This window comes from Acomys russatus, chromosome 20, assembly GCF_903995435.1.
Source record: "Acomys russatus chromosome 20, mAcoRus1.1, whole genome shotgun sequence".
NCBI classification, from domain to species: Eukaryota; Metazoa; Chordata; class Mammalia; order Rodentia; family Muridae; genus Acomys; species Acomys russatus.
The window spans coordinates 5,292,695-5,320,254 of NC_067156.1; the positions used below are offsets into that span (position 1 = coordinate 5,292,695).

General features: G+C 36.7%; 1 protein-coding gene across 1 annotated transcript in view; it reads left to right on the forward strand.

Annotated features, from left to right (window-relative positions):
* Taf4b (TATA-box binding protein associated factor 4b) overlaps positions 1 to 27,560 on the forward strand; it is a 103,941-nt gene that overhangs the window by 46,385 nt on the left and 29,996 nt on the right. Inside the window, exons 10-13 of the mRNA XM_051163179.1 lie at positions 10,801 to 10,970; positions 13,340 to 13,470; positions 21,314 to 21,439; positions 27,007 to 27,063. Coding sequence (XP_051019136.1) covers positions 10,801 to 10,970; positions 13,340 to 13,470; positions 21,314 to 21,439; positions 27,007 to 27,063 — 484 coding nt within the window. The remainder of the gene's footprint in view (positions 1 to 10,800; positions 10,971 to 13,339; positions 13,471 to 21,313; positions 21,440 to 27,006; positions 27,064 to 27,560) is intronic.

A 27,560-nucleotide genomic window follows, 5' to 3' on the forward strand; every position in this document is an offset into this window, starting at 1 on the left:
TTCCTAGGCTTCTGTCCTCCAACTCCTGTCAACTGTCAAATCTCCTCTGTCAACTGTCCACTCCCGACTCCACCCCCTCTCCAGGAAGTCCCGCCTTGTATTTCCTGTCCTTTTTTCCAGCTGATTGGCTAAACAGTGCTTTATTGACAGTTGTTACATCCACTCAAGACATTCCTCCAAACCTTAATGTATCTAATTTACTGTAAATGTCTGTGTTTAGGAAAAAAGTCATATACAGAGGGCTTGGTTCTAAGACCCCTTGTCCAATTTGGAAGTCTTTAGATGCTTACCTTTTTGGGATGTAGATACTTTCTGATAAGAGGGTCTTTTTTTTTTTTTTTATAGTTGTTTCTTGTTTGTCTTATGGCACTCTTTTAAAAAAAAGATTTAGTTTTTATTTATTATGTATAGAGTTCTCTGCAGGTCAGAAGAGGGCATCATATCACATAGATGGTTGTGAGCTACAATGTGGTTGCTGAGAATTGAACTTAGGACCTCTGGAAGAGTATCAGCACTCTTACCTCTGAGCTATCACTCCAGCCTTGTGTTATGGCTCTTTTGAGTTTTCCATTTTTATGACTTTCATTTTTAAAAAAAGAGGTGCTTTCCTTCTTTTACTTTTCTGTTACCAAGAATCACTTTCCAATTATTCTCTGACTTGGAGTATACTACCCTTTCTTTGGTAGTGTATTTTGTCCTTATGCCTATTGCTACCTCTGTTTTCTCTTTCCTGGGGCCTTTGCATTGTTTCTGTTTACCACAAGGCTTAGGGTAGGTACCCATGACATGTGGGGCATGTGGGGCAAATATTAGGCATCATAGAATGAGTGTCTCTTCTCTGAGATGTCTTTCTTTTTTTTCATTTAGAAGTAATTTGTAGTTTGATAATCTTTGTCTCCAGGCTACACTGAGGCTATAGCTGTTGTTTTATATTGGTTTTGGAGGAAATATGGAAATATTCAAAGACAATGATGTATTTATATGATCAATGTCTTCCAGTTCAGAGAGTTTTGACGAAAGTCTAAACTGATATACCGGGTACCATCCTCAAGATTAAAAGCATACTTCAACATCCCAAAAAGGTTTTTTGCTCCTTGCTACAGCCCTCACTCTCCACCCTAGCCCACAGACCACCACAGATCTGACTCTTAACATGAAATTAGACTTGGGGTCAAGGTGCTCCATTAAGCCTTGAGGGAGTGTAGCTCACTAAACTTCAGCTTCTCTTGAGCTACCACTTAAAAATTACAAATTTTTGCTTTATTTTGTTGATGTCAGTGATTCTCAGGACTTCATTTCTTGTTTAGTAGTGCAATTATCTGATACTTCTCTCCATGTTTTGTTTTGTTTTTCTTCCAAAGTATCTTGTAGTCAAGGAAATTGATATAAAGATGTTTTTGCTTTTGTTTTCGAGACAGGGTTTCTCTGTGCAGCCTTGGCTTTGCTGGGCTCACTTTGTAGACCAGGCTGGCATCGGACTCACAGAGATCCCTCAAGGCACTAGGAACAATATGACTACATATATAAAGGGAGTGTTCATATCGTAAGACAGAAATGTGCCTGTTTAATTCATTATATTTCCATCACTCAAGAGTTGACATCCCTGCAATTTTTGCATGCTTTTGTTTTGTTTTCAAATGATTCTTTTTTAAAAAAGTATTTTATAATTCTTACTAATCACATATTTTGTTACTGTCAAAAATTGTAATCCCATTTCTTTTTTGCAGCAGAATATTGTTCAGCAGTATAGTTACCTATCTCTCTCAGTGGGAATAACAGTATTTCACTCTGTAGCACAGGCTGGAGAATAAAAGTTAGTTTTAGGCACTGTTCAAGTCCAGAGAAATACAAAACACAATTTTTCATTCTCTTGCCTTGGTCTCCTTATCTCTGGAATTTCAGGCACATGACACTGTTTCTGCTGCCTCTGCTTTCTGTTCTTTTTTCCTATTTCCATTCCTCCTTTCCCCTCTTTCTTCTCTTGGATGTACTTACGTTCTTGCCATTCCCTGTAAATTTAAAAATCAGCTTGTTGAGTTTCCCCCAGATCTCTGCAGGGTTTCAGTTGGTCTGACCTTGAATCCACAGGTCCTCTGTCCTCTAGGTGAACTCTTTGAAATTATGACCTGCTGTCTGTGAACAGAATTTATGTCCATCTTTTAAAAATACTTTTAATAAAGTATTGCAATTTATTTATGTAGGTTGTATATGGTTTTGTTGTACATATCCAATAGATATGTATTTCTAGGTACCTTTTTATTATTCTAAGTAATATTTTTGATAATTGGCTTTTTTGTTACTAATATAAAGAAGTACAAGGTTCTTAATATTTTGCTGCTAGCTTTTCTTATCATTTCTGATCTTTTAAGATTATTTTGGGTTGTTTAGACTGGTATCAGGAGTGAGATTTTAATTATGGATGACACTTATGGGGCTTTCAGTACTTTAAAGATGTTATTCCGTCATTTCATGGTATTCGCATATGTACAGCAGAGTCACCCTGACTCACCTTACAGGGAACAGCACCATGGTTGGAATTCAGTGACTTCAACCATTGCGTGACCAAATGATGGATGTTAATATTTAAATCTGAATATGTATTAAAGCAATAATTATCTATTAAAATGACTTAGAAATAAAAATTGTAGTTCAAATTTTAACTTTAGTGTATAGGAAAGTCAAATTTGACCCAAAGATCTAAATTCAGTTTTCTTAATTTTATGGAAGATTTATCATTGTGGTAAAGAACTAGAAATAACCTCTGACTGGGACACTTTACCTCAGTTCTTACCCACACAGCTCAAGATACTTCTTCCCATTGTGCCAAAGACTTTTGTTAGCTACGGGAAATTGCTTATAAGGCAGTTCTTCCTTCAGGATGTGCTCATTGCTGGGTTTTGTGGTGCTTTAAAAATGTTTGTGATAGATTCTGTAACTGCAATGATGGTTTCCACTGAGCTGGTCTTATTCTAGTGTTGCATAATTAATTGTCCTTCAGTAAGTCTAGTCCACCTGCATCCAGAAGTGTAAGGATGGGAGGTTTCTAGCTTTTGCCAGACTTTTGCTCAGTGTTCTTTTGATTGCTTATCTCCATATTTATGTGTATGCAGAGAGGTGTAATGCTTTATTATTTATGTTGTAAATCCCTTTCCCCAAATCTTTTAGCTGTAACTTTGTTTCTAGTGACTTTGGGATAAGCAATTTTAAGATCATGTTATGCCTTTTGAATTCTAAAACACCCTTCCTATTACAGGCTCCCAATGATACACTTCTGTGGTTTTTTTGGGTGTACAACCTTATCTCATGTAGATACATTTACATCTTCAGCTCTTGACATTAACTTTTCCTAATGAATTGTTTTCAACACTAGTTACTAGGGAGTGCTTTACCTTTCTGATTTGAAATGCCACCATTATCATAAAGTAAAATCCTTTTATATGAGGCACATTTTATTTACGTAATAACTGCTTCAATTTATTTTTATGTTATATTTGGATGATTTTAATTTTAATAATAACATTATTAGTGTGTGTTTGTGTATGTGTGTTGGCATGTGTGGGATAGCATGTGTGTAGAGGTCAGAAGACAACTTTGTGGAATGGGTTCTCTCCTTCCAACTTTACATGGGTTTTGAGGATTGAACCTAGGTGGCCAAGCTTACATTGTAGGGCAGCAAGTAACTTTACTTGATTAGCTGTCTTATTATTATTATTGTATGTTATCTCCTGACTGTGGTCTTTTTTAAAATCCAAAAGCATCCAGGTATTATTTGTTATTTTTGTCTTGAACATAAATTTTAGGATCAGCTTTCAAGTTCCATGAAAATATTGAAATCATGTGATGAGGTTATTTTCAGGAAACATTGACTTTTTGTTATGTAGAGGAGTTCCCACTTAGATCCATGGTTTTATTTATTAGATTCTTTGGTAGATAAAAGGAAACCTGTTGACAGTTACATAAATAATTTTGAATTGTTAGTTCCCATAGGAAAATAAATCAAGAGTTTTGGCACCAGAGACCCAGTCTCTAGGTTTGAAATTATTTTCTCATAATCTGGTTGTAATCATGGAATCTACTGAAAGCTGCTTCTAGTCTTCATACATTGGCTTGTACACAGTCCTTCAGAGAGACATCACTTAGCTAACCATTATTAAGTTAGTTAGTTCTTCAAACATCTGTGTTGTCTTGCAGGTATTTAGCTAACTTACCTGGTTGGCTGTTTACCCTTATGTGTATTTACATCTCGCCTTATGTCCACTTTGTTTGAAATAGGGTTTCTTTATTGTTTATCCAGCTAGCTGGCCTGAGAGCTTCTAGGAATTACCTTGTCTCTATCTGTCTTTATATTATGAACCATGAGATTATAGACATTTGTGCTGTGCATGTGGTTTTATGTGGGTTCTGAAGATTTTAACTCGAATCTTCATACTTAACATGGCAAGCACCTCCACCCACTTATCAATCTCCGAAATCCCTATTTTCTTTTTTAACTATATATTTAAATACTTTCTATGCACATATTAATTATATGAGATATTGTACTATATAAAAGTATGTTTATTTGATAAGCATATACTATATACACAGAGCATATTCCCTTCATTCCTTCATTTTCTTTCCTTCTAGTAATCCATTTTGTACCTTTAAAACGCTTTACCACTAATTTTTTGTCATTTATTTGTAAATGACTTTATGTAGTTACAGCAATCTAGGAATCATAAATGAAAGTATTATTTATATTTGTCTTTCTGAGCCTGGGTTAATTGGCTTAAAATAATTATCTCCAGCTGCATTCATCTTCCTAAAATGATAAAACTTCATTCTTTATGTCTGAAACAAACAATTACATTTTTCTTTATAACTGCTCTTTGTTGATAGACACCTGCTTGGTTCCGTAACATAGCTATTGTTCATGGTGCTGTAATAAACATTGTGGATTTGTGAAGCAGGAACTATTGAGGACTTGCTTACTCTGTCTTGGCAGAGTTTGGCCGTCAACTCTGCCTGCATCCAGGCTTGCCCATTTTTAGGCAGGTTTTTGATACATTGGTATAGAATTCAAATTTAAAATTACTCTTCACATTATATATGTTTCTACTATAATAAATATGAGGTATTTTACCTGTACAACTAAAGTAGAATACAAAGTTGACCTCCTGTTTAGGATAGTAAATTATACAAGCTAATTGTTAGTTGATCAAATCATGGTCCTGTCAATTACTGGTCTATTTTTATCACAAGAATATACATCCTAGGTTTAACAGATAGATATGATTCTATAGATAGATAAGGTAAAATAGTTAGATAAAGTCTTCAAAACCCTCAGAGAATATGGAATTTAAAGATGTTTTTACTATTTTAAAGGTTCATTGACAGTAAGACATGTTAACTCCTGGTAATACCCAGCCTATCTCAAAGAAGATAGTGAGCATCAAAGAACCTCTATATGGAGATGGCTTCAAATGTGGAAACCAGCCACTGGGGCAAAATGTCATAGTTTCAGCCACTGAGAGAATACTTTTTTGTTTTGTTTTGTTTTGTTTTTGTTGTGAATGTGACTTTTTCACTAGAAAACTCCTATTTTGTATTTAGCTTCTTGGTGCATCTGGGATAAATATTAGAAGTTCTGTAGTACTTAAAACACCAGAGGGCACCAGAGACTCAGTTTTCATGTGGAGCAAAGTATGTTGTATTACTGCTAAATTTGATAGTTTTATTAATATTTCAAGGGGATCAAGTTCTCTGGTATATTTTAAATGTGCTTGCCTTTTGTTTTGTGTATTGCATGTTGTGTATACAAATCTATCAATAGTATCTATTGTTTATGTGCTGCTGATACATGTTTAATCATTTTAGGATAGTGATTTTTAAAAAGAGAAGGGAAAAAAAAAAAAAAAGGTCAGGTGGCCAAACCAAACTCTGCCATCCTGGAGCTAGTAGGGAGACATAGAAAGCCCATTCATGTCAGCTAGGCTTGCAATAGATTCGGCATGGTGTTAAAATTAAATTACAAGATGGGCGCTAGATGCCTGACATGCCACACAGGGCTCTACACATCGTGACTTGGAGATGAGACCATGAAGTCTTTCAAAGCTGTCAAACAGTACTCTGTATAGAAATTATGTGCAGCTGCCATACTTTTCATTTTGAGTGAGTGAATTTATTGTGCAGATAGCAATTAAAAGAACAAAGAGTAAGTAGCAGCTAAATACCATCGGCAAATCAGATGTTTACAACACCCAGTTGAAACGCCTTGGCAAGCCCTGATACAGCAGCCATGCTAGAGTAACCATTTGAAAGGCCCAGGCAGAGCAAAGAGTCTTCTCCTGGAATGAGCTTCCAGCTTCTCATCCCACTGCAGGGATTGTTGTAACATAGGATAACCAAGTGTTAACCTGTATTAGAAGTAGTTTCCCTTCCAGCTGATCTCAAGAGTGCAATATTTTTAATGCCTTAGTGGCTGTTGTGTTTTTTCTTCCTGTCACAGATGCAACGAATCATCCTGCCCCAGCCAAGGGTCTTGAGGACACTGGTGATAAATATACTTGAGTCTGAGATTAGCGGTTTTGATTTACTTTCAAGAGGTTGTAATTGCTCCCCAGAAAGTCCAGATAGCACATGGTAATTTACCAATATAATTTATATTGCAGACATAGTTTATCATAGTAACTGATGTTCAGGAAAAAATATCTTTTTGCTTAAAGACATTACAAACTGATGAAAAGCCTTAGAGGTGAGCACACCATAAGCAAAAGTTAAAGCTATGAGGGCTGGGTAGTCATGCCTACCCAGGAAGAGAATCAAAGATGCTGATGATACTGTTGTGATTCATGCTACAGATTTCTTAGCAGAACTGATATAACTGAGAAGGTACAAATACAGGAAAAGGCTGATGGATACTTTTGAAACTGCTTAACATTTGCTAGTATAATATAGATCAACAATTCTAGAGTTACCCAATAAACCTGCTAAATTTTTGGGTTCTAGGATTACCCAGGATGAAATACCTGGAGACCAGAAATGACTAGAATCTGTTTAAAACCCTTTTGACGTATTTCTGTTATTCATCGCTGCTACCTCCTGCTCTCAGTGTAGTCTGAAGAAAGGATCTTGAAACATACTCTTTGAGGGTGTTAAAAAGGTGTTGGTGATTATGAGAGTAAGATAATCAAAGAGCATCTTAGGGAGGGTTAGGAGAGGGGCGGATGGCAGTTATTCTACTCCATCGCTGCTCGCTTCTTACTCATGTGTAAATTTGCAGTTGCTTACATTTAAAGTTATTTATTTTAATATGATAGTTTTGTTATTTCATCCTTTAAAAATATTCCTGCTTAGTTTCTACTATAGTTTTAGCTTCCAATGTGGTTTTCTGCTAAGAACACTTACTTGATAGGTATGGTTTCATTTTCACTTTTTAGGTGGGATGAGTCATTTTTAGGTGGGAAGAGTCATACTGACCACAGGTGCCTTACAAATTGTTAAAGCAGAGTCTGAAATCTTGGTGTATCTACATTTACATTTCCAAGTGTGGTTCATATTATGCAGGTGTGCTTTTTAAAGAATAACACAGGGCTGCTGCTGCTGCTGTGGCTCAGTTGGTAAAGTGCTTGCTGTGCATGCCTGATGATCTGAGTTTGATCACAGGAACCACAGTAATGGTGGAAGGAAGAAATGACTTCATGGAGTTGTTCTCTGACCTACATATGTGCCTCCCCACCCCTGCTCTTTCTCTCTCCCTCTCCCCGCCCCACACACTCCTATATATATAAATATAACCTTCTCAGTCTGTCTGGATCATAAACCTGTAAGGATTATGTTCTCAGGGCTGATCCTACCTGTCCGCAGTCCACCAATGAAATCTATTCTATTTCTCTTTCCCAGGGAGACCCATGGGTCCACCCTTGAGCCTTTCTTGTTACTTAGCCTCTTTGGGTGTGTGGACTGTAGCGTGATTATCCTTTGCTTAACAGCAAATATCCACTTATAAGTGAGTACATACCATGTTTGTCTTTCTGGATCTAGGTTTTATTACTCAGGATTATTTTTTTTCTAGTTCCATCCATTTGCCTGCAAATTTCATGATGTCATTTTTAACAGCTGAGTAATATTTCATTGGGTAAATGTACCACATTTTCTTCACCTATTCTGCAGTTGAGGGACATCTAGTTTTTTCCAGTTTCTGGCTATTATGAATAAAGCCGCTATGAACATAGTTGAACAAGTGTCCTTGTGGTAGGGCGAGGTGTCCTTTGGGTATATGCTCAGGAGTGGTATAACTGGGTCTTACGGTAGATCAATTCTATCTTACATCTGCCAGAATGGTACAAGTGTCAGCTCAAGGGGAGCACTCCCCCATTGCTGATGCCACACAGCCACTTTGAAATCAGTAGGGCAGTTCACAGGAAATTGGGAAACAATCTATAATGTTACACATGTATGGATACTGTGTTATGTTTTAATACTTACATACATTGTATATAGTTCAAATCAGAGGAATGTATTCTGTCTTGAACAATCGGCATTTCTTTTTGATGAAAACTTTCATGATCTTTTCTTGTGTTTTAGTTTTGCAACAGGTAGTCAATTATTGTTTTCTGTAGTCACTCTATTGTACAGCAGAACATTGAAACTCATTATCCCTACTTACTTTTAATTTAGTACCCAGGGATGCTGGGCCTTTTTGAAATATTATACTTAGGCCTTTTTGAAAGAATTTCTTTTGTTTTTTACTTAGAGTCTGATCCTTTTTAGGTAATTATATCTACTATTTTTATGCTTTGTGTTTAAATATTTAATCTTTTTTTTAAAGATTTATTTATTATGTATACAGTGCTCTATCTGCATGTGTGCCTACATGCCAGAAGGCATCATATCACATTATAGATGGTTGTGAGCCACCATGTGGTTGCTGGGAACTGAACTCAGGACCTCTGGAAGAGCAGTCAGTGTTCCTAACCTCAGAGCCATCTCTCCAGCCTGTGTTTAAATATTTAAGTTTGGACATAGCACTTAATTTATATCACTTGTGAGTTGATTTTTAGAACTATTGAAAACTTTGCATGTTTAATAGATGGAATTTATTTTTATTTTCTCCCTCTCTCCTTCCTTCCTTTTTTTTTTTTTTTTTAAGACCTTGAACTCACAGAGATCCACCTGCCTCTGCCTCCCAAGTTCTGGTGTTATAGGCATGTGCCCCTGCACCCGGCTGGAATTTATTTTCTTTATTATGAATGTTTCATTAGTATTTATTAATTGGTTCTCTTTTTTCTTTCCTCTAGTACATACATACCTGTAAATGTTGAGCTATTAGTAGACTTCATGATGGTAAAGCCATTGTTCTTTCTTTTACTTTAAGCTACGTGTCTTTGGCTTCTTTCTTTCATTTGGCTCACGTCTATATGTTTATGTGGTCACTTTTTCTCCATAACCTTTACTGTGCTGCTTTTTTTTATTTTCTGGGACAGCGTTTTTTTGTATAGCCTGGCTGTCCTGGACTCACTCTGTAAACCAGGCTGATCTCTGACTCACAGAGATGCACTTGCCTCTGCCTCATGAGTGCTGGGATTAAAGGCCTGCACAACCAGGCCCAGCAACATGCTACTTTTTAAAGATGGACACCACCTGATACTTTTTTCTTGAGTATTTGATAATTATAATTTGTTCTCCGTGGAAATGTATCATCACTAGGGAATGTATAAATTAAATCTATTTGACACACAGTCTGTCATCTTTTTGTGGAATACTGTTTAATATAAAATGTTAAACTTTTCTGCATAATTAGTATGTAAATCATGATCAGCAATTAGACTGTTAAAACATACGGTGAAAAGAATGCTCAGAGGGAATTTTATGATATTCCCTTTTCTTAAATACACATCCTCACGTTAATACTATAGCCAAAACCAGCAATCTTATGAGATTAATTTTACTGGTGTAAAGCAAGGAACTAAACCTATTTCATGTTTGTTTTTGTGTGTATGTATATACGTGTGTGCAATTTATTTATATTTTGCATATAAGCCTTTTATAGCTAGCTTCTTGAGAGTGTGTCTTTTTGTTTTTATTTCATTTGGTTTTTTGTTTTGTTTTTTTGAGATTTAATCAATTAGAAATTTTTATTTTAGAGTAATTAGGCAGATAAATAATTTTTCATGGGACTTTATGTGATAGGACTTTTTTTGACCTAGTGTTTCTGCTGCCATTAAATGGAATAGTGGAGTGCAAAAGTGAAATCTGAGGGGCTTTTAGCAATCCTGGATGAAAGCAAAGAGTCCGCTTTCATTTCCTTGTCTTTCATTGTAGGATTTGTGGATGATTGGGGTAAGTCCAAATCCCTCCTGGTGTGTCTCACTTACCAGAGAGGAAAAGATAAGTTCTGGAACACACAGCAGGTTCTGTTTTCTCTTCCAGGAAATGTGCTCTTGTGCTTAGCGATGCCAGTTTAATTTTAAAGGTTTATGGAAAGAGATAGACATTCTTCAATTCACTTCCTGGGTAAACTCAATAAAATAATTTTATCATTTATAAGAAATATTTCTGGTTTTCTTTTTGTTTTTGTTTTTTGTTTTTTTCCTCTTTCAGCAGGCTGACGTTGAACTGACTATGTGGCCAAGGATGACCTTTGACTCCTGATTCTCTTGTTTCTGCTTCCCAAATACTGGGATTACAGTGGGTACTACCATACTTGGCTAAGACCTATGTTTTTTTTTTTGTACTCTGAAATCATGTGTATACATGCAAGTATGAAAGCAAGAGTGCGCACGTACACATACCCCAAAATCATAATCTTTTTCCGTTTAGAGGTCAAGATGACATCAATGATGTGACTTGCATGGCAGAAGTCAACCTTGATGAAGAAAATGCCTGCATCTTAGCAACACATTCTGAATTTGTTGGCACACTCATTCAGTCATGTAAAGAAGAACCATTTCTTTTCATTGGAGCTCTGCAAAAGAGAATTTTAGACATTGGTAAGTATAGAGTCATGATTATTGACCTGATAGAATCTTTGTTGAGGGGAAATGTTATTTAAAAGAGATGGCCTTGAACTCTAAACCTTAGATAAAGCTCCAGAAATAGTCTAAGATTTTCTGAGTATTACAGAATGAAGCATTTTATTTTAAAAATCATCACTACGGTCTTTTGTTTCTGGGGTAGCTAATATAACTTAATACTTTATTTATTTTTATGATGGAGTAATAAGAGATACACATTTTGCATGAATATTTAATGTGTATTTGTTTTTTTACATTTTATTCCTTGTTGGTCCTTAGGAATGTATGTATACAAATGAAAGCTTATGTTAGATGTTGTGTTTGTAAATTATAGAAATATCTTATGAAAACCAATCTCTTTTTTTCTTGAATCAACCATTTCACTCTTACTGCATAAGATACAGGGTTTTTAGGTAGCTGCAGTGAACAAGAGAAAATAGAAGAGAATGTACTCATTATTTGGAGCCAAATTTCAATAACTATAGATTTTTTGTTTTGTTTTTTGAGACGAGGTTTCTCTGTGTAGCCTTGGTTGTCCTGGACTCACTTTGTAGACCAGGCTGGCCTGGAACTCAGAGTGATCCGCCTGCCTCTGCCTCCCGAGTGCTGGGATTAAAGGCGTGCACCGAAGGCATGCTTTGGATATTTTAGGTAAATTGTTTCTGTTTTATAAGTGTATGATTATTATTTTCAAAATTCTCTTTTTAAAGCACTGGTTTTTAATGCTCATTTTCTTTAATCATGAAACAACTTGCCTACTCTATGTCTAGTTGTTATTTGTATTTAAAATTTGTGTGTGTGTGTGTGTGTGTGAGAGAGAGACAGAGAGAGAGAGAGTGTGAGAGTATTTGTATGTGAGTGCTGGTGCATGGGAGTTGGAGTTACAGGTTGTGAGCAACTGACATAGGTACTAGAAATTGAATTCAGGTCCTCCGGAAAAGCAGTGTGTGCTCTTAACTACTGAGCCATCACTCCAACCCATATTCAGTTATAATTTTAACCATTGGATTGTTTTAAAATTTTACTGTTCCTTGTATAGAAGGTCCAACTAATTGTTTATGCTGAGTGTTTTAAAGAAGTTGTGAATTTGTAGTGGGTTTTTCTTTTCCTCGTTTCAATCTGAAATGAGTTCAGTTTTGCCACAAAGTAATGAGTTACATTTTGAGGGCTTAGTTTAAAAGAAGTTGGATAATTTTAAAGTCTTCTCCCTATTTAGTTTTCTATATAGACTACATTTTAAATTAAAATTTGCTATGTGGTAATGTCAAAGTAAATTATGTTTTTGCTGTAGTTAAGCCTTTGATGAGAATATGGGTATGTATTATATAAATTAGCATACAGAAATAAAATAATATTTTTAAATATCTGCATATATATATATTTATATATATATTTTAAAAAACCACAGAGACCTGGAGAAATGGCTCAGTTGATCAAACATTTGCCCTTTAAATATGAGGACTGGATCCTCAGTACTCCACACACACATGAATACACACATATACATGTACAACACACACACATACATGCACACATATCTTTAGAAATATATCTACCTTAGATTACTTGCCTGCCTGTATCTTTTGATTTGCCTATCTATTGATGCAGACAGTTTTACTGTCCCTAAGAAACAGTTGAAATACTGATAAGACTGTTTGTAAGTGAGCTATACTGTTCTTGTGTTTGTCATTTTTCCCCTCTAAGTTTCTTCCTCATTACCATCACCAGAATAAAAGTTTTTTCATAAAAGAAACAAGTTATTGAAATTGATGGTGAAATGATGAGGTTTTGAGCATATTTCAGCACATATTTAATAGGTTAATTTATGAAAACATGAATAGTGCAAAACATAATTGGTTAACAGACAGAAAGAATATAGGTATGTTTTATAGATAAAGAATTAACAGTTTTATAATTTCAGTTCACTGAAATAAATGTCATGAATTGTTAACAGTGTCAACCAGGGTAAAATGTGACTTCCCTTTTTTTTTTTAATTACTAAAATTAACAGAGTATAGCACTAATTTCTGCAGTTACCATTTTCCTTCCTGAACACTAAACTTGATTTGTGTTCTTATTAACTTTGTCCTATAAATGACCTTGCAAGGAGAATGATTCTAGAGGCTAAGGGAAACAATGTCTATATATTCTGAGGCTCCAGGCTAGGTTTTATTAATGTAATGTCTAAGATCTTTGAAGTTGTGACTTTACCAGGAAAATCATAATCTCCGAACCTTTATTCATAATGGGTATGACTTCCAGGGGGAACTGAATACCTGCTGTGCTAATTATTTCAATTATAAGCCACTACTAAAACATGTAATGGATTTTCTCTGCCTCTACAGGTAAAAAGCATGACATTACGGAACTTAACTCTGATGCTGTGAACTTGATCTCCCACGCAACACAGGAGAGATTACGAGGCCTTCTAGAGAAACTGATGACAATCGCTCAGCATCGAATGACTATTTATAAGGTAAAGGAAATTATTAAGGAAGTACAAACTAATATCTCCTGAACCATATTAAATGTAGTTTCATGGATAAGGGTCCATCTCTCGATGTGTTTTTCGAATGGTTTAGACTTCTATTTCATGTTGGTAGGAAAACAGTTTCTTTGATTGCTTTACTTAGATATGCTTACATAGTAAATAAAATTAAGACAGGATTTGAAATAGTGTCCAAAGTAAGTTTGTTGTTGCAGATTGTAATATGCACCTGTTTTGTCTCAGGCTCCTCCTCAGGCCTTGATTAGGAAGGAGGTTAGTTAGGCTGGAATATTGGTTGGTGTGTTCTCTTTGCTAGCAGCCATACGCCTTTTAGTTACATGATGGCAGTGAGGGCTGGTGCTGGTGCCACATGTTACTGTTCTAGGCATGCTGTGTGGAAAGACTCAATGCAGGAAGAGCCTGTCTAGGTCCCAGCGATATAACAAAATGACTTGCTGTTACCAAGATGAAAGCCTTTATTGTGTTTGAATTGTAGTTTTTATTGCTTCTTGGCCTTTAGGGTAAGATCAGTTGTGAATTGAAGTTTCAGGCCGGCAGATACACTGAATGACTATGGATTTTAAGAAAAGACAATGGGGTGAAAAGGAATAACCCTTTTCTTTATTAAAAAGTGTTGAGAGCTAGATTTTCAACATGTTGGTAAATAGGTAACTTCATGAAGTTTTAAGTTTGTAATAAGGGTCATTTATTGCCAAAACAATGTAGCCACATAGATTAAAGAAAACCCAGAGTATCTGCTGCTGTTTCCCTAGTGAACTTGCTGGAGAAATCATCTTACTTTCTGTTTCATGTGTAACTTCAGAAGACCTATAGCTGTTAAGATCCTTACTTTCAAAATTATTGTGAGAATTTGTCAGACTGCCTTAAAAATATGGAATAAATATCAGAAAATGCTATGGAAAACAAAGTGTCAGTATTTCATTTTATGTGAGTCTAGGAATTTGTTCATTTTTGTAGGTTATCTATTATTTTTGTCAATTCAATTTATGGCAGTAATTGCACTTTTGTTTCTGATTGTTATTTGTATCTTCCCTTTTCTCTTTGTTATCTCGCTGATGACTTCCTTATTTTATTAGTCATTACAGACAACCAGAAATTCTTGATTTCACTAACTTTGCTTGTGTGTTCTCAATTTTATTTATCTCTGTTTTGGTCTTTCTTATTTCCTTTGTTCTACTAGTTTTGGGATTAGTTTGTTCCTTTTTTAATTCCATACGTTGTGAAATCAAGGTGTTTGTTTGAGACCTTTCTTTTCTGGGTAGACAGTTATTGCTATGGATCTCAGCATTTTGCACATCTTGGAGTATTGCCTTTTGTTTTGTCTCCCCCCCTCCCCTTTGACTCACTGGTTGAGTATATATTGTTAAATTTCCACATTTTTGTGAATCTTTCAAGTTTTCTCAAGCTTCACTCCTTTGTAATAAGAGAAGAAAGTTCATATAATTCAAATAATTTACATTCATTGAGGTTTGTAACCTAATATATGGTGTCTCCTAGAGACACTCCTGGAGAGTGTCCACATGTACTTGAATATCGAGTATGTCTTTTGTATTGATACATAACTGTTATCTAGCTGGTTTATAATGTTGCCGTCTGTTTTTGTTGCTGACTGTTTATATCAGTGATGCTGAAACAAGGTATTAAGATCGTACACTGTTTTAGTTCAGTAATAGATGTGTACATGAGGCTCTGGGTTCAATCTTTGATACCAAACAAAAAGTTGTAACAAGGTTTGATGCATATTTGAAGCCTTTGTTGTTGGATTTGTATAACTTTATCACATTTATGTTATTAAGACAAAGCTTAAGCTAATTAGCCTAAATAAAGAAAGGTTTATTTTGGCTTACAGATTTGGAGGTTCTATTCTGTAGATGACTAGACTGATTGCTTTGGTGAGGCTTCATGACAGTACCATTTCTGGTGAAGCAGAGTTGTTGAAGTCAAGGCAACCAGGAAGCAATAGAACATAAGAGGGAAGACTAATGTCCTAGTGTTTCCTAGGGTCTGTTTACCTCTTTCCATTAGCACAGTGGCTTGTGACCACACACGTCATTGAATAATGTTACCTCCTTAGACCTTTTATTAATATATGTCATCCCGTTCTCCCTCCTTGTCTCCAGTTAAGAAACGCTTGACTCCCTATGTGACCCAAGTAGGGCTTGAACTTCTGGATTCAAAAGATCTCTTAGCTCAGTCTTTAGAGTACCTAGGCTTACAGGTGCATGCCTTTACACCTAACTTTATTATATTCATAGATTTTGACTTAGTCTATCTTGTCTAATATTGTCATAACAACAAAGCTTCCTTTTTGGTTCTTAGGTTTTTGTAATATCTTTTTTCATCTTTTTCTTTCAAACTATCTTTTTAATCTTACTTTTGTCTAAATTTAGTCTCTTGAGGTAGTATATGGCTGAATAGTTCTCCTAATCACTACTTTTTGATTGGCAGCGACATAGAGTTTCTGTTGCTGTGAATGATACTATGAGCAAAAGCAGTTTAGGAAATAAGAAGTTTATTTGGCTTAAACTTCAACATTACAGCCCACCATCAAAGGAAGTTAGGGCAGGAACTGTAGTGAGAGCCTGGAGGCAGAAACTGAAGCAGAGCCATGGAGGAGTTCTGTTAACTGACTTGCTTTGCAGAGCTTACTTAGCTTGCTTTCTTAGTAATCCAGTACCACCTGCCCATGGGGGTACTGCTATAAGTCAGCTAAGCCCTCCCACATCAATTATTAATCAAGAAATGTCTTATAAAGCCCTACATAGTTGCCTATAGGCTGTCTGGTGTAGGCATTTTCTCTATTGGAGTTCCTCTATCTGATAATTCTAGCACATGTCAAAAACAAAACAAAACAAAACTCAGAACAATTGATTCTGTGTCAGCTTGACACATGAGCATATCACTGTTAAACTACAATCTTTTCTTTGTTGTTGTCCCTGAGGTGCCCTTTTAATATTAGTATGACAACATAAAACATTCCAATTTTTCCTTTTACTGAAAAAGTACTTTTCTTAAATAATATATCTTGATTACAGTTTCCTTCCCTTTACTCCTCCCAGAAAATAGACTTAGATGAAAATATAACAAAATAAATATAATAAGATAAAACATAAACCACCACCTCATAGTTGGACATGACAAACAGAAGGAAAAGAACACAAGAGAAAGCACAAGAACTAGAAATGCATTCATTGGCACACTCAGGAATCCCAAACACCACTAAACTGGAAGCCATACCATATGCACAGAGGACCCTGTACAGAACTGTATAGGCCGAGTACTTGCTGGCTCAGTCTCTGTGAGTTCACATGAGCTTTGGTCATGTTGAGTTTTAGGGGACCTAGTTTTCTTGGTATTCTCCATTCCCTTTGGCTCTTATTCTTTTTCTTATATTCTTTCCAAGGACAAGTCTGGCTGTGGGTCTCTGTATTTGTTCCCATTTGCTTCTCTGACAATAGCTGAACATGACATTGATCTAAAGTATAGCAGAATCTCACTAGAAGTCATTTTTATCACTGTATAAGCAGTAGTATTTGGTTTTACCTTAGGTCTTTGGGATATCTAGTATCTAGTTCTTGATCACCCAAGCAGTGTCAGCTGTGGGTTTCATCTCATGCAGTTAACCTTAAGTCAAGTCCAAAAGATTTATTTATTTGCTATTTATACAGTAGTCTGCCAGCATTTACATCTGCCTGCCACAAGAGGACAGCAGGTCTCATTGCAGATAGTCATGAGTCACTGGTTGCTGGGAATTGAACTCAGGACCTTTGGAAGAACAGATTGTTCTCTTAACCTCTGAGCCCTATCTCCAGCCATCATTAAAAAAAATTCTTAATATAAAAATTCATACCAGACAGTGTTGGCTCACGCCTGTAACCCCGGCACTGGTGAGGCAGAGGCAAGCCGATCTCTGTGGGTTCTACAAAGCAAGTCCAGGACAGCCAGGGCTACACAGAGAAAGCCTGTCTCAAAAAACAAACAAAACTAAGCAAAAACAAAACAAAATTATACAGTCTGTAAAAGAGCCCATTACTCAAAAGTCTATCTTTTCTTTAAAAGTCAAAAGTCTCTCAGCTGTAGGCTCCTTCCTATAACATAAAAATAACTTATATACTTTCTTACTTGAAAAGGAAAGGACTAGCATATATTACAATCAAAGCAAAGCTCAGTGTCTGACAACTTCTGAGCTCCAAAGCGTTTCATTTACACCACACACAGTTTCTCTTATAGTCTCAGGCCAGTCCTGCTCCCGAGCTGCTTCTGTCCTTTGCTGTCTTTCATGGTCCTGCCATCTCCAAAAGGCTGAGGTGTCCATGGGCTGCACTTTATCAATGGCCCCTTGTGCTCTCTTCAGGGACTTTGACCTGACCATATGGGATCAATAGTCTTCATGATTCCTTCAATTCTGGGGTCTCCACTGCAACCGAGACTATATCTTTACTAGTACCTTCTCCTGGCCTCTTCTCGGGGAATCCAGCCCTTTTTATACAGCCTTGTAACTCCATGACCTCTTCATGTCTTACTCTTACACATTACCAAGTTTGGGAGTCAGCATGAAATATAGCCTTGGCCTGCTCTGAACTACAGCTTCTCTGTGCTGACCCAAAAGACGTATTCCCCGAAGATTTCATTTTAATGTGCCATTTAAAGCTGTGCTGTATAGCCTTCAGGTAGAATCTTTGTATTGTATCAATAGCTTGTGTCACTAGGATTTTATAGCCCTAAGAAAATGAGTACTATTTACCCCACCTGGAAAACCTTAACCACTAGTTTAAGAATAATTAGCTTGCTGGGCACATAGTATACACCTGTAATCCCAGCACTCGGAGAGGCAGAGGCAGGTGGATCTCTTGAGTTTAAGGCCAGTCTAGGACAGCCAAGGCTACACAGAGAAACCTTGTCTTGAAAAACAAAACAAACAAACAAGAATCACTACCATCTTAACTTTTTATTATACCAGTGGTTCTCAATCTTCCTAATGTTGTGACTCTTAAATACAGTTTCTCATGTTGTGGTGATCCTCAACCATAAAATTATTACATTGTTACTTCATAACTGTAATTTCTCAACTGTTAAAAAAAACAATGTAAATATCTGATTTGTGGCTTCTGTGAAAGTATTGTTGTACCTCCCCCCAAGGGGCTCGTGACTCACAGGTTGAGAACCACTGTGTTATACATTTATTATTGATTTATTCTGCACACTTACCTACATTCCTTCTTTAGCATAACTAGCATTACTGTCTGAATATTATATAGAAAGACAAAATTATCCTTTTTAAGCAGAAATAATAACCACTTAATTCCAGCTGAACTTACTTCACAATTACCATTATTTTATAGACTTTAATTGTAATAGTATTTGTATGAAAGATTTGGCCTGGTCCTTTTGTCTCTTGGGATTTATTTTTATTGATACAATAAAGGAAGTTCTATTACACACAAACACACAAAAGAGCCACCATTATTAAAAGTAAAGTTCCCACTATTGTTTATATATATATGTACATTTGGTGTTTGGCCTACATGTGTGTCTGTGTGAGGGAATCAGATTCACTGGAACTTGAGTTACAGACAGTTGTGAGGCTACCCTACGGGTGCTGGGAATTGTGTCCTGTGGAAGAGCACCTCTTAAATTGGGAGCCATTTCTCCAGCCCCACCCAACTCCAACCACCATTTTTTTTTTCCTATTCTGGACATTAGTTACTTTTGAAAATCTGTTACTTGGTTAGTTATAATGTTCTAATTAATCATAGGCCAAACACTGAAATTTAAATGAAGCACAAAGTAGTCTTTAGTTTAGAGCTTTTGATCCTGCTTGGCGGTTTTTGTGTTTTTAATTTTTTGTGGTTTTGTTGTTGTTTGTTTGTTTGTTGTTTTATTTTGCTTTTCCAGGCAAGAGTTCTCTGTGTAGCCTTGATTATCCTGGAACTTGCCCTGTAGACCAGGCCGGTCGCCTGCCTCTGCTTCTTGAGTGCTGGGATTAAAGGTGTGTGCCTCCACCCCCACCACCAGGCTCTGCTTGGTGTTTTTCCACTGAAGCTACAGCCTGTGATGTGGCTGTGGAGAAGTTTCGTTCCCTGGCTGAAAGGTGCTGTGGTGGTCCCTTTAGATGGGGTTCACCTGATGGCGCTAATACAGGTTGGTCTGGACATCTAGTGGCTTTCAGACTCTTGGTACATGAAGACTTTAGTTGGTCCACAGAGATGGGAAGGAGCATGATAATATTGGGGTTACCAGTTACTTAACAAAGGTGCTTAGGGAAAGGCACTCATCTGCAGTAGCTGGAAGAAGAAGGAGAAACTATGCCACAGGCAATTGTATCTGAATTAGTAAAGGAAACAGCATGATATGTGATATAGCTAAGATTTAGAATGCCTGTGTTTCTTTTTAATATAGTGTTTATTGTCCCCTTTAAATTAAATTTCTGTCCATAAAGTGTCTCCAGAGTTTCTGAACACACAGAAATGGTAAAGATCAAGTATTTAAAAAAACACTGTTAGTGTGTTTAACCTCTATGCTTGGCCTATAATGTATTCCACATTTTATCTTGTATTATTTAACTTTAAAGACCATTTGGGAATTCTTGTATTAAGCTTCAAGTAAAATAAGTAGCACTAATACATCCTTCTTCCTTAAACCATGTAATACTCTTTGATCTAGTTAAATACCAACAATAAAAATTTAATTTAAAAAGAATCTTGGGCACATGAGATCTCTTACTCTAAGTTAATTGAAGCAGTCATAAGCATGAGGATAAAATGGAGATGAAGTCGTGCTGTGCTGGGTTCCAAGCCAGGCGCTCACCATTGAGCTCAGTGTTTTGTTTTGTTTTGTTGCTGGAAGAGTTTTCCCCCAGGTGTTGACTGCTGAGATGAGTAGATGGCAGGCTAAGAATTGATTGCCCACAGCAGACCACAGATATGGATATTTATATTATAGAGAGAGCCAGGTGGCCATAGGTGTAGAAAACTAGAAAACACTTACATTTGAAAACACTATTTTTATACTCTAGCATACAGGATAAATGAGACAGTTTGAATGTTGTCTTTTGATGGAATACTTAAGATAAGAAATTATAGTTTTTTTTTAATTACAGCTCTCATTTGTAAATTGTATGCTTTCCCAGTACTTGGTAGGCTAAGGCTGGATGATCTCAAGTTCCAGAGCAGTCAGGTCTGTATAAAAAGAACCTGGTTAAAAATGGATTAATGATAAGTGAATAAATTATACACAAAATTATTTTGAGTAAAGCTTCTAAATTTAGACTTTATAAAGGCATCTCCAAACCAGGGCTTCATGATTTTAATGTTTCCCATTTTATTATGTTCTGTTGAATAGAAGTGTTTTAGTTTGTTAAGAATAAGCCAATCTAGCCATTGGAGCTTTTTTCCTAGCTGTCATTTTCAGTGAGGTGATTGTTTCTTGCTTTTTATCTAAGATTTAATTACTCATATTTATGTCTACTAAGATAGGAAATAACTAAGGGAGATTGAATTATAGGTAATGGTATATTCTAATGGGTTCTTTTTCCTATTTTTAGGATCTGTTTGACTTAATTATTTTTCTGTCTCTGAATAGGCTTGCTAAGGAAATCTTTCTGAAATGTAAATATCTAATCATCTCTCAAATTTTAAGGTTGATTAAAGTTTCTGGCTTTCATTTTATTTGCTTGTTTAACAGAATCAAGAATATTGTCTTCTGAAATCTAGTTCCCTATGTGTGTTGTAGTTAATTCTTTTTTGTATTGTTTATCAAATGCCTAATGCAAGATGTATTCTCCAGACTCATAAGACTTTTTCCCTCCTAGGGAAGTGAAAATTATGTCTTGTCTACTGATACCAGATCACAGCTCAAATTTCTTGAAAAGCTAGATCAATTGGAGAAACAGAGGAAGGACTTAGAAGAAAGAGAGATGTTACTAAGGGCAGCCAAGGTAAAACACTGTGATTTCCAGGAACGTGGCCTGAAAATGGGATCATGGTTGGCTTGGTCATTGGTTGACAGTCTTGCTTTTATTAAGCCTTTATAGTTCTCTTGAATTTTCTAAAATGAAATAACTAATAGAGTGTCTCACAACCAAAATAGTGTTTATGATAGCTTTCAGTTAATGTAGTTAATGAGTCATAATCTCCTGTCTCTTCCCTCATATTCTGATGTACCTGATATCATTTCTATCTACTTGCCCCTACTCCCAAGTTGGACTTTTATAAAACTTTTAGACTCATTTAAGATACTATTTGGAATGTACCAAGTTGAAGTTAACAACAAATTTTAAAAGACAGGAAAAATTAGGAATAAGTTGGAATATATGAAACAAAACATAACTTGGTGGAAAGGGAGTAGAGAGCGGGAGTAAGAGGAAAGGCAGGTGGAGCATTAGACCTAGGTTTTCCTCTTAAGTGGTTCTGTAGGACTAGTAATGACTGGGTATCACAAAAAATTTCAGTCCCACTATAGTTTTATGTTTTGTGCCTCCACACTTCTTCATAGACATAGTTGGAGCCTCGCACAAAATTGTGAAGGCTGCATACCATGGTCTTAATTTTTGTTTGAGGACCTTACTTTTAATTTCTCATGTTTCTGAAAGGTTTTTTTTCAGCTGCATACTGATATCTTTTTTATTTTTGAGACAGTCTCACTATGTAGCTCTGGTTGACCTGGAACTTTCTGTCTACACTAGGCTGACCTCAAACTCAGAGACTGGCCTCCCTCTTCCTCCTGAGTGCTGACATTACAGGCATGGACCATCACACTCAGCTCACCAACCGCTATTTTCATCATTTTAGTCTCCTGATGAGACGGGATCTATGTAGTATATAGCTCAGGTTGCCTTTGAACTCGCTCTATTGCTTTCTCTGAAGTGACAAGTGTCAGTCATGATACTTGGCTCTAATTGCTTCTTTGATTTATTTTTGAAACAATTTTTTATACTTACAGTATCAAAACTATACACTTTGCCCCTTTTCTAAGAATTCTTTCATTTTCTCCACATTTTCTTACAAGTTTTGCATCCCTACTCCTTTCCCTGCCCTTTGCATACTGCTTACACATACACACTCTCGTTTGTCCTTTTACCTTAGTTAAGGCGTTTTAGTATATTTACAGTTATGTAATTGTCTGTACTAGACAGTGCAGAGAATCTTTGGAGAGCAGCCCTGAGATAGGAGCTATCACTCTTAGACATCCTAATGTATACTAGTAAAAATAGGACATTCTGCCTATTCCGCAGTGTAACAATGCTGCCCATTGCCCAGACACCTGCTTACATTTCACTATCCATCTCGCTTGTCTCTTTTCTTTATGTTTTATTTTGTCAGAAATTCATGTTTCTTCAGGCAATCTCACTCTTTTTTATGCACTCTTTCCTTTAGCACTTTTCAAGACCTTACTTTCAACCCTTTTCTACATCATGACCTTCTCGTTACTTCCTTGTGACTTTATGTAAGTCGTGCACTTTTGCTGGGAATGCACGGAAGTGATGATACTTTTTTTTTCTGAGCTAATAATCTCAAAAGACAGCCTAATAACCTGGGCATGTAGTCGTTTGCCAGTTCTTTCCATTTTCAAAGACCATTTTTCTTTGTAATTTTTTAGTTTTTCATAGATTACTTTCATGTTCAGAAATGTCAGCATCTCTTCATCTAATTTTCATACATCAGCCTTAGCAAGTCCCTGAGTCAGCCACTTCTTTGAGGATTACATGATGTTAATTGTTAGTTCTCATTAACTTTCCTTCAGAGTACCTCTCTTTTATATGAAAAGGCTTTCTTTTCTTCCCTTTTCATGGAAATATGAACCTGTAGATTTCTATTTAATTCAACTGTCTGTATGACCTTTACTATTATGATTTATTTTGATGCTCAAAATGCCTCTAGGTGGGAGACCCTTCTAACCTAAGCACTACTGTTCCCTCTTGTGTCTCCACTGAGCATGTCCTACTTTTTTTTTTGTCATTATGATATTTCAGATCCAAGCTTTGCTCTTCCTGCCTCCATCCTGGAATCAGCCATTTCTATACGCAATTCTGCTTCTTTTCACTTGAAGATGCTGGTCCGAAGCCAATATTAGAGCACACACTGTGTTCATTGCTTAACACTGTCATTACATACAGGATATAATAGTGGATAGCTATAGGAAATACTGGTATGATGTGTGTATATTTACTCATACAAGTATCTACAATGTTTTCTATGTCTCTCTATATGTATTATAAAATCACAAGTTCATAGGAATGCCTCTAACTTTATCCTTTACCTCATTCTTTTTACCTATAACCAATCTACTTTATAAAACTTCTCTCTTGCTTGCAAGATGGCTCAGGGAGTAAGAGCACTTGCTGCCAAGCCTGATGACCTGTTTTTGATCCCTGGGTTCTACATGGTGGTAGGAGAAACCCAACTACCATAAGTTGTTCTCTGACCTATACATTTGTCAGTGGTCTTCATGAGTGTACACATTCATTCATTCATATTGTCTTTCTCTCTCCCTCTCTCTGAATAATTGCAGATTTTTTTTTCTCCAGGAGTCAGGAAGCTTGTTTCCTTTGTTATCTTTGGCTTATGTCCTCAGTCAATTTATGCATTTGATCAGTGAGAGTTATATGTCACCAGCTTGGCTGACTGACCCTTGTCTACTATTTCCTTCATGCCTATTTTATTGGCCGTGCTCCTTGCCAGTACACCCTCTGGCCTTGTCTCACCAAGATACCCCAAACCTCCACAAGGATATGGGTACCATGGCATTGCCACTGCCTTGTTTTCTCAGCCCCAACACTGACCCCTGTGCTAGGAAGATGAGGGAGATGGGACAGGAAAGTATTCTTTCTTGAGCTTGAAGTATTATAAGCAAGAATTCAGCTATCATAACAAGGTAGTTTATGGTTATTTATTTCTTTTTTAAATTTTTAAAAAAAATTTATGTACATTGGTGTTTTGCTTGCATGTATGTCTGTATGAGGGTGTCGGATTCCCTGGAACAGGAGTTGCAGACAGTTGTAAGCTGCCATGTGGGTGCTGAGAATTGAACTTGGGTCCTCTGGAAGAGCAGCCAGTGCTCTCATTGGAGAGCCATCTCTCCAGCCCCTGGTTCTTTATTTCTAATTACTATGAAATAAATAAAATCATAAATTATTAGATACTAGTCTAGTTATTATTTATATAAGATATTATACTATCTTTCAGTCTCTTTGGCTTTTCTTCCTTTTTGAGACAGAGCAATAAATACTGGGATGCGCTGGATTTTAGTCCTATACCTTCTTTGTCTCTGTGCTCTCCTAAGATTGTACTTGTAGCTCAGCCTACATTCTGAAACTCTTAGCACGTATAATTACTACTTATTTGGTATCATTTTTCCAGCTAATAAGAACTTTCTTTTTTGTTTGATTTTTTAAAAAAATTATTATTATAATGATAATCCCCTCACTCTTCCTATTCCCACCCTCCCTCTTCTGCCCTATCCCCCTCCCCAAGACCTATGACATGTGGGGGCCCTCCTCCCTTACTGTCTGACCACCACCTATCAGGTCTCATCTGGATGACCTGCATCCCCTTCCTCTGTGTTCCCACAGTACCTCTCTGCCAAGGGACAGAGTTCATGCAGGGGCAGTGTCGTCTTCCCCCCTCTCCCCCGCCCCCCACTCTCTAATAGGACATTCAAACTGCGTATGTCCAAACAGATTCCTCACTTTTTTCTCCCTTAATATGCCTTTTTCTTTCTCATTGAATTAATGATACCCTAATTTACCCCAAGTTTATGGAAAAAACTCAGATGTTATCTTTAACTTCTTTATTTTTCCTCCATGATTTACTCTATCTAGTATACAGTATCCATCTTCTTTTCATCACATTGTCACCATTCTAGTTCAAGATATCTTTTCCTTGAATTTTGATTTCTTCTAACTGATCTTTTCTTTCTACATCCATTTATCAGAATGCTTTTCATAATAAAAATGCATGGCTTTGCAAGGTGTGGTGGCTCATGCCTTTAATCCCAGCACTTGAGCGACAGAGGCAAGAGGCTCTCTGTCAAGGCCAGCCTGGTCTACAGAGTGAACTCCAGGACAGCCAGACATATGGGATAGACTGGGTCACAAGAACAAAATATAGCTTCTAGTTATTTCTTGTTGGTTGTACTTGTTCAAACTTCTTACAAGACTTCAAAAGGCCTTTACCTCTCTTTGAGTTCACCTCGTGACACTTCTTCACTCATTCCACTCTTCACACTAAAGTGTATGTATTCCAAGCTTGTGTTCATCTTAGGATATTCAGCCTTTGATTTGGCATCTAAAACTGACAGTTGAATTACTTCTCCCTAGATGTGTAGTCTTCATTAGGTCTTCCCCTGCAGTTAGGATTTCTCTCAGTTGCTTAGGCCAGAATCTAGATATCATCCTTTTTTCCTCTTTAGTTTGTACCCTAGATCTAGTCCACCACCAATCTGCTTGACTTAACTTTCAAAATGGGGTTTGAACCTGTTTGTGTTTGTCCTTTTTCCTGTTCTAAGGTGCTGTCGTCGTTCTCTCAGTCATCCTCTGTTCGTAGCACTTGCTTGAGAGTAGTCTTGTCATTATGTGGGCACCTGTGCCTTCAGTCGTAGGTTAATATAGTAAGAACTCTGTACGCCTGGTGGAGCCCTTTCTAAAGGGTTGTTTTGATGTACTCTCATTTTTGTGCTCTGCAATGATAGTCCTCCTACAGTGGCTGATTGTTAAGGTAACACTTTTTTATCTCCTTTAAATTTTCTGTGTGCTTCAAACACTTGGTCATCTGGTCTGTTCTCAGACTTGCAGTCTTTTTAAGGCTTTGATATTACTATGTCTTCTATTTGAATGTTCTTCCCTAATGTCTTGATGTGATTGCCTGTTTCTTGTTATTCAGACTTAGATGTCTAACCCATTGCCTGAGTAAAGAAGTGTCTACTACATTCCTTGTGTTCATTTTTACCACACTTTTTATAGCATGCATCAGTATCAATAGGATTATTTTATTACATGCAATAAAGGTTCTGAAACTCTAATAAAAATATTGGAATGTTTTTCCTACTTCTTTCAGAAATTACTCTTTCAAGAGAGTTGGTTAAAGGATAGGTGAGTTCTTGATTTTAATAGCTATTGAAATATCATATGCTTTTCCAAAATGGCTTCACCTAAAGATGAGCCAGTGTGGTTTATTTTCATTCATTTGAACCCACACTTCTTTTCCTTTTGTTCAGTCTAGTTTTCATTTTGCCATGTTCCAGCAAGAACAATGTCATGCCTTGACTGGACCTGACTGACATTGTTAGCATCATTTTCAGTATGTGTTTCCTTCAGGCTAGAACTGCAGCAGCCGGCCCAGATTTGGGTGGGGGGGTGGTGAGGGCTGGAGTGCAACTAGACTAGATCGAGGCGGTACCCCTGGAGCTAGGGTTTTCAATCACAATAGAAATCATCATTTATTAAATATTTAACAGCAATGCTAGTGTTTAGATAATTTCTATTAAATTTTTCTTTTCCTTTGACAGAGCCGCTCCAATAAAGAAGATCCAGAACAGCTGAGATTAAAACAGAAAGCCAAAGAGGTAGGACTTTCAAGTTACCGTTCTGGTCTTTGTGTTTGAGGGAAGGTTGGCAGCCTCTCTCTTGGCAATTAGGTCAGGGTTTATTTTACTGTTGCATACCATTTGCAAAAGCCTTGGGGAAGGACAGGAACTGCTGAAGGCAAGGGCAGTGCTTCAAATGAGGTCAGTGAGCTATGTGCTCTCCTTTTAAAATTTATTTTCAAGGCTTAGGCCTGTCTGGAAATGGCTCTTTGTAAACTGCAACCATATACTTGGAGGAATATAGTGTGGGATTAAAAGAAAGAAAGAAAGAAACTTTTGAGATTTAGCATCTGGGACTGTACAATAGGCTACATTTTTCCAGGGTAATTGTTCGTTTTGTAAATCTGATACTGCTTATAATTCTTTGGCTGGGAGGCGGTACTGGGATTTAGTTTTAAATGGAAAATGCCTCTGGCTTTTAATTTTCTGGGCCCAGCAGTTTTCTGTTCTGGAATGGAGCCCTTGTTTCACACAGT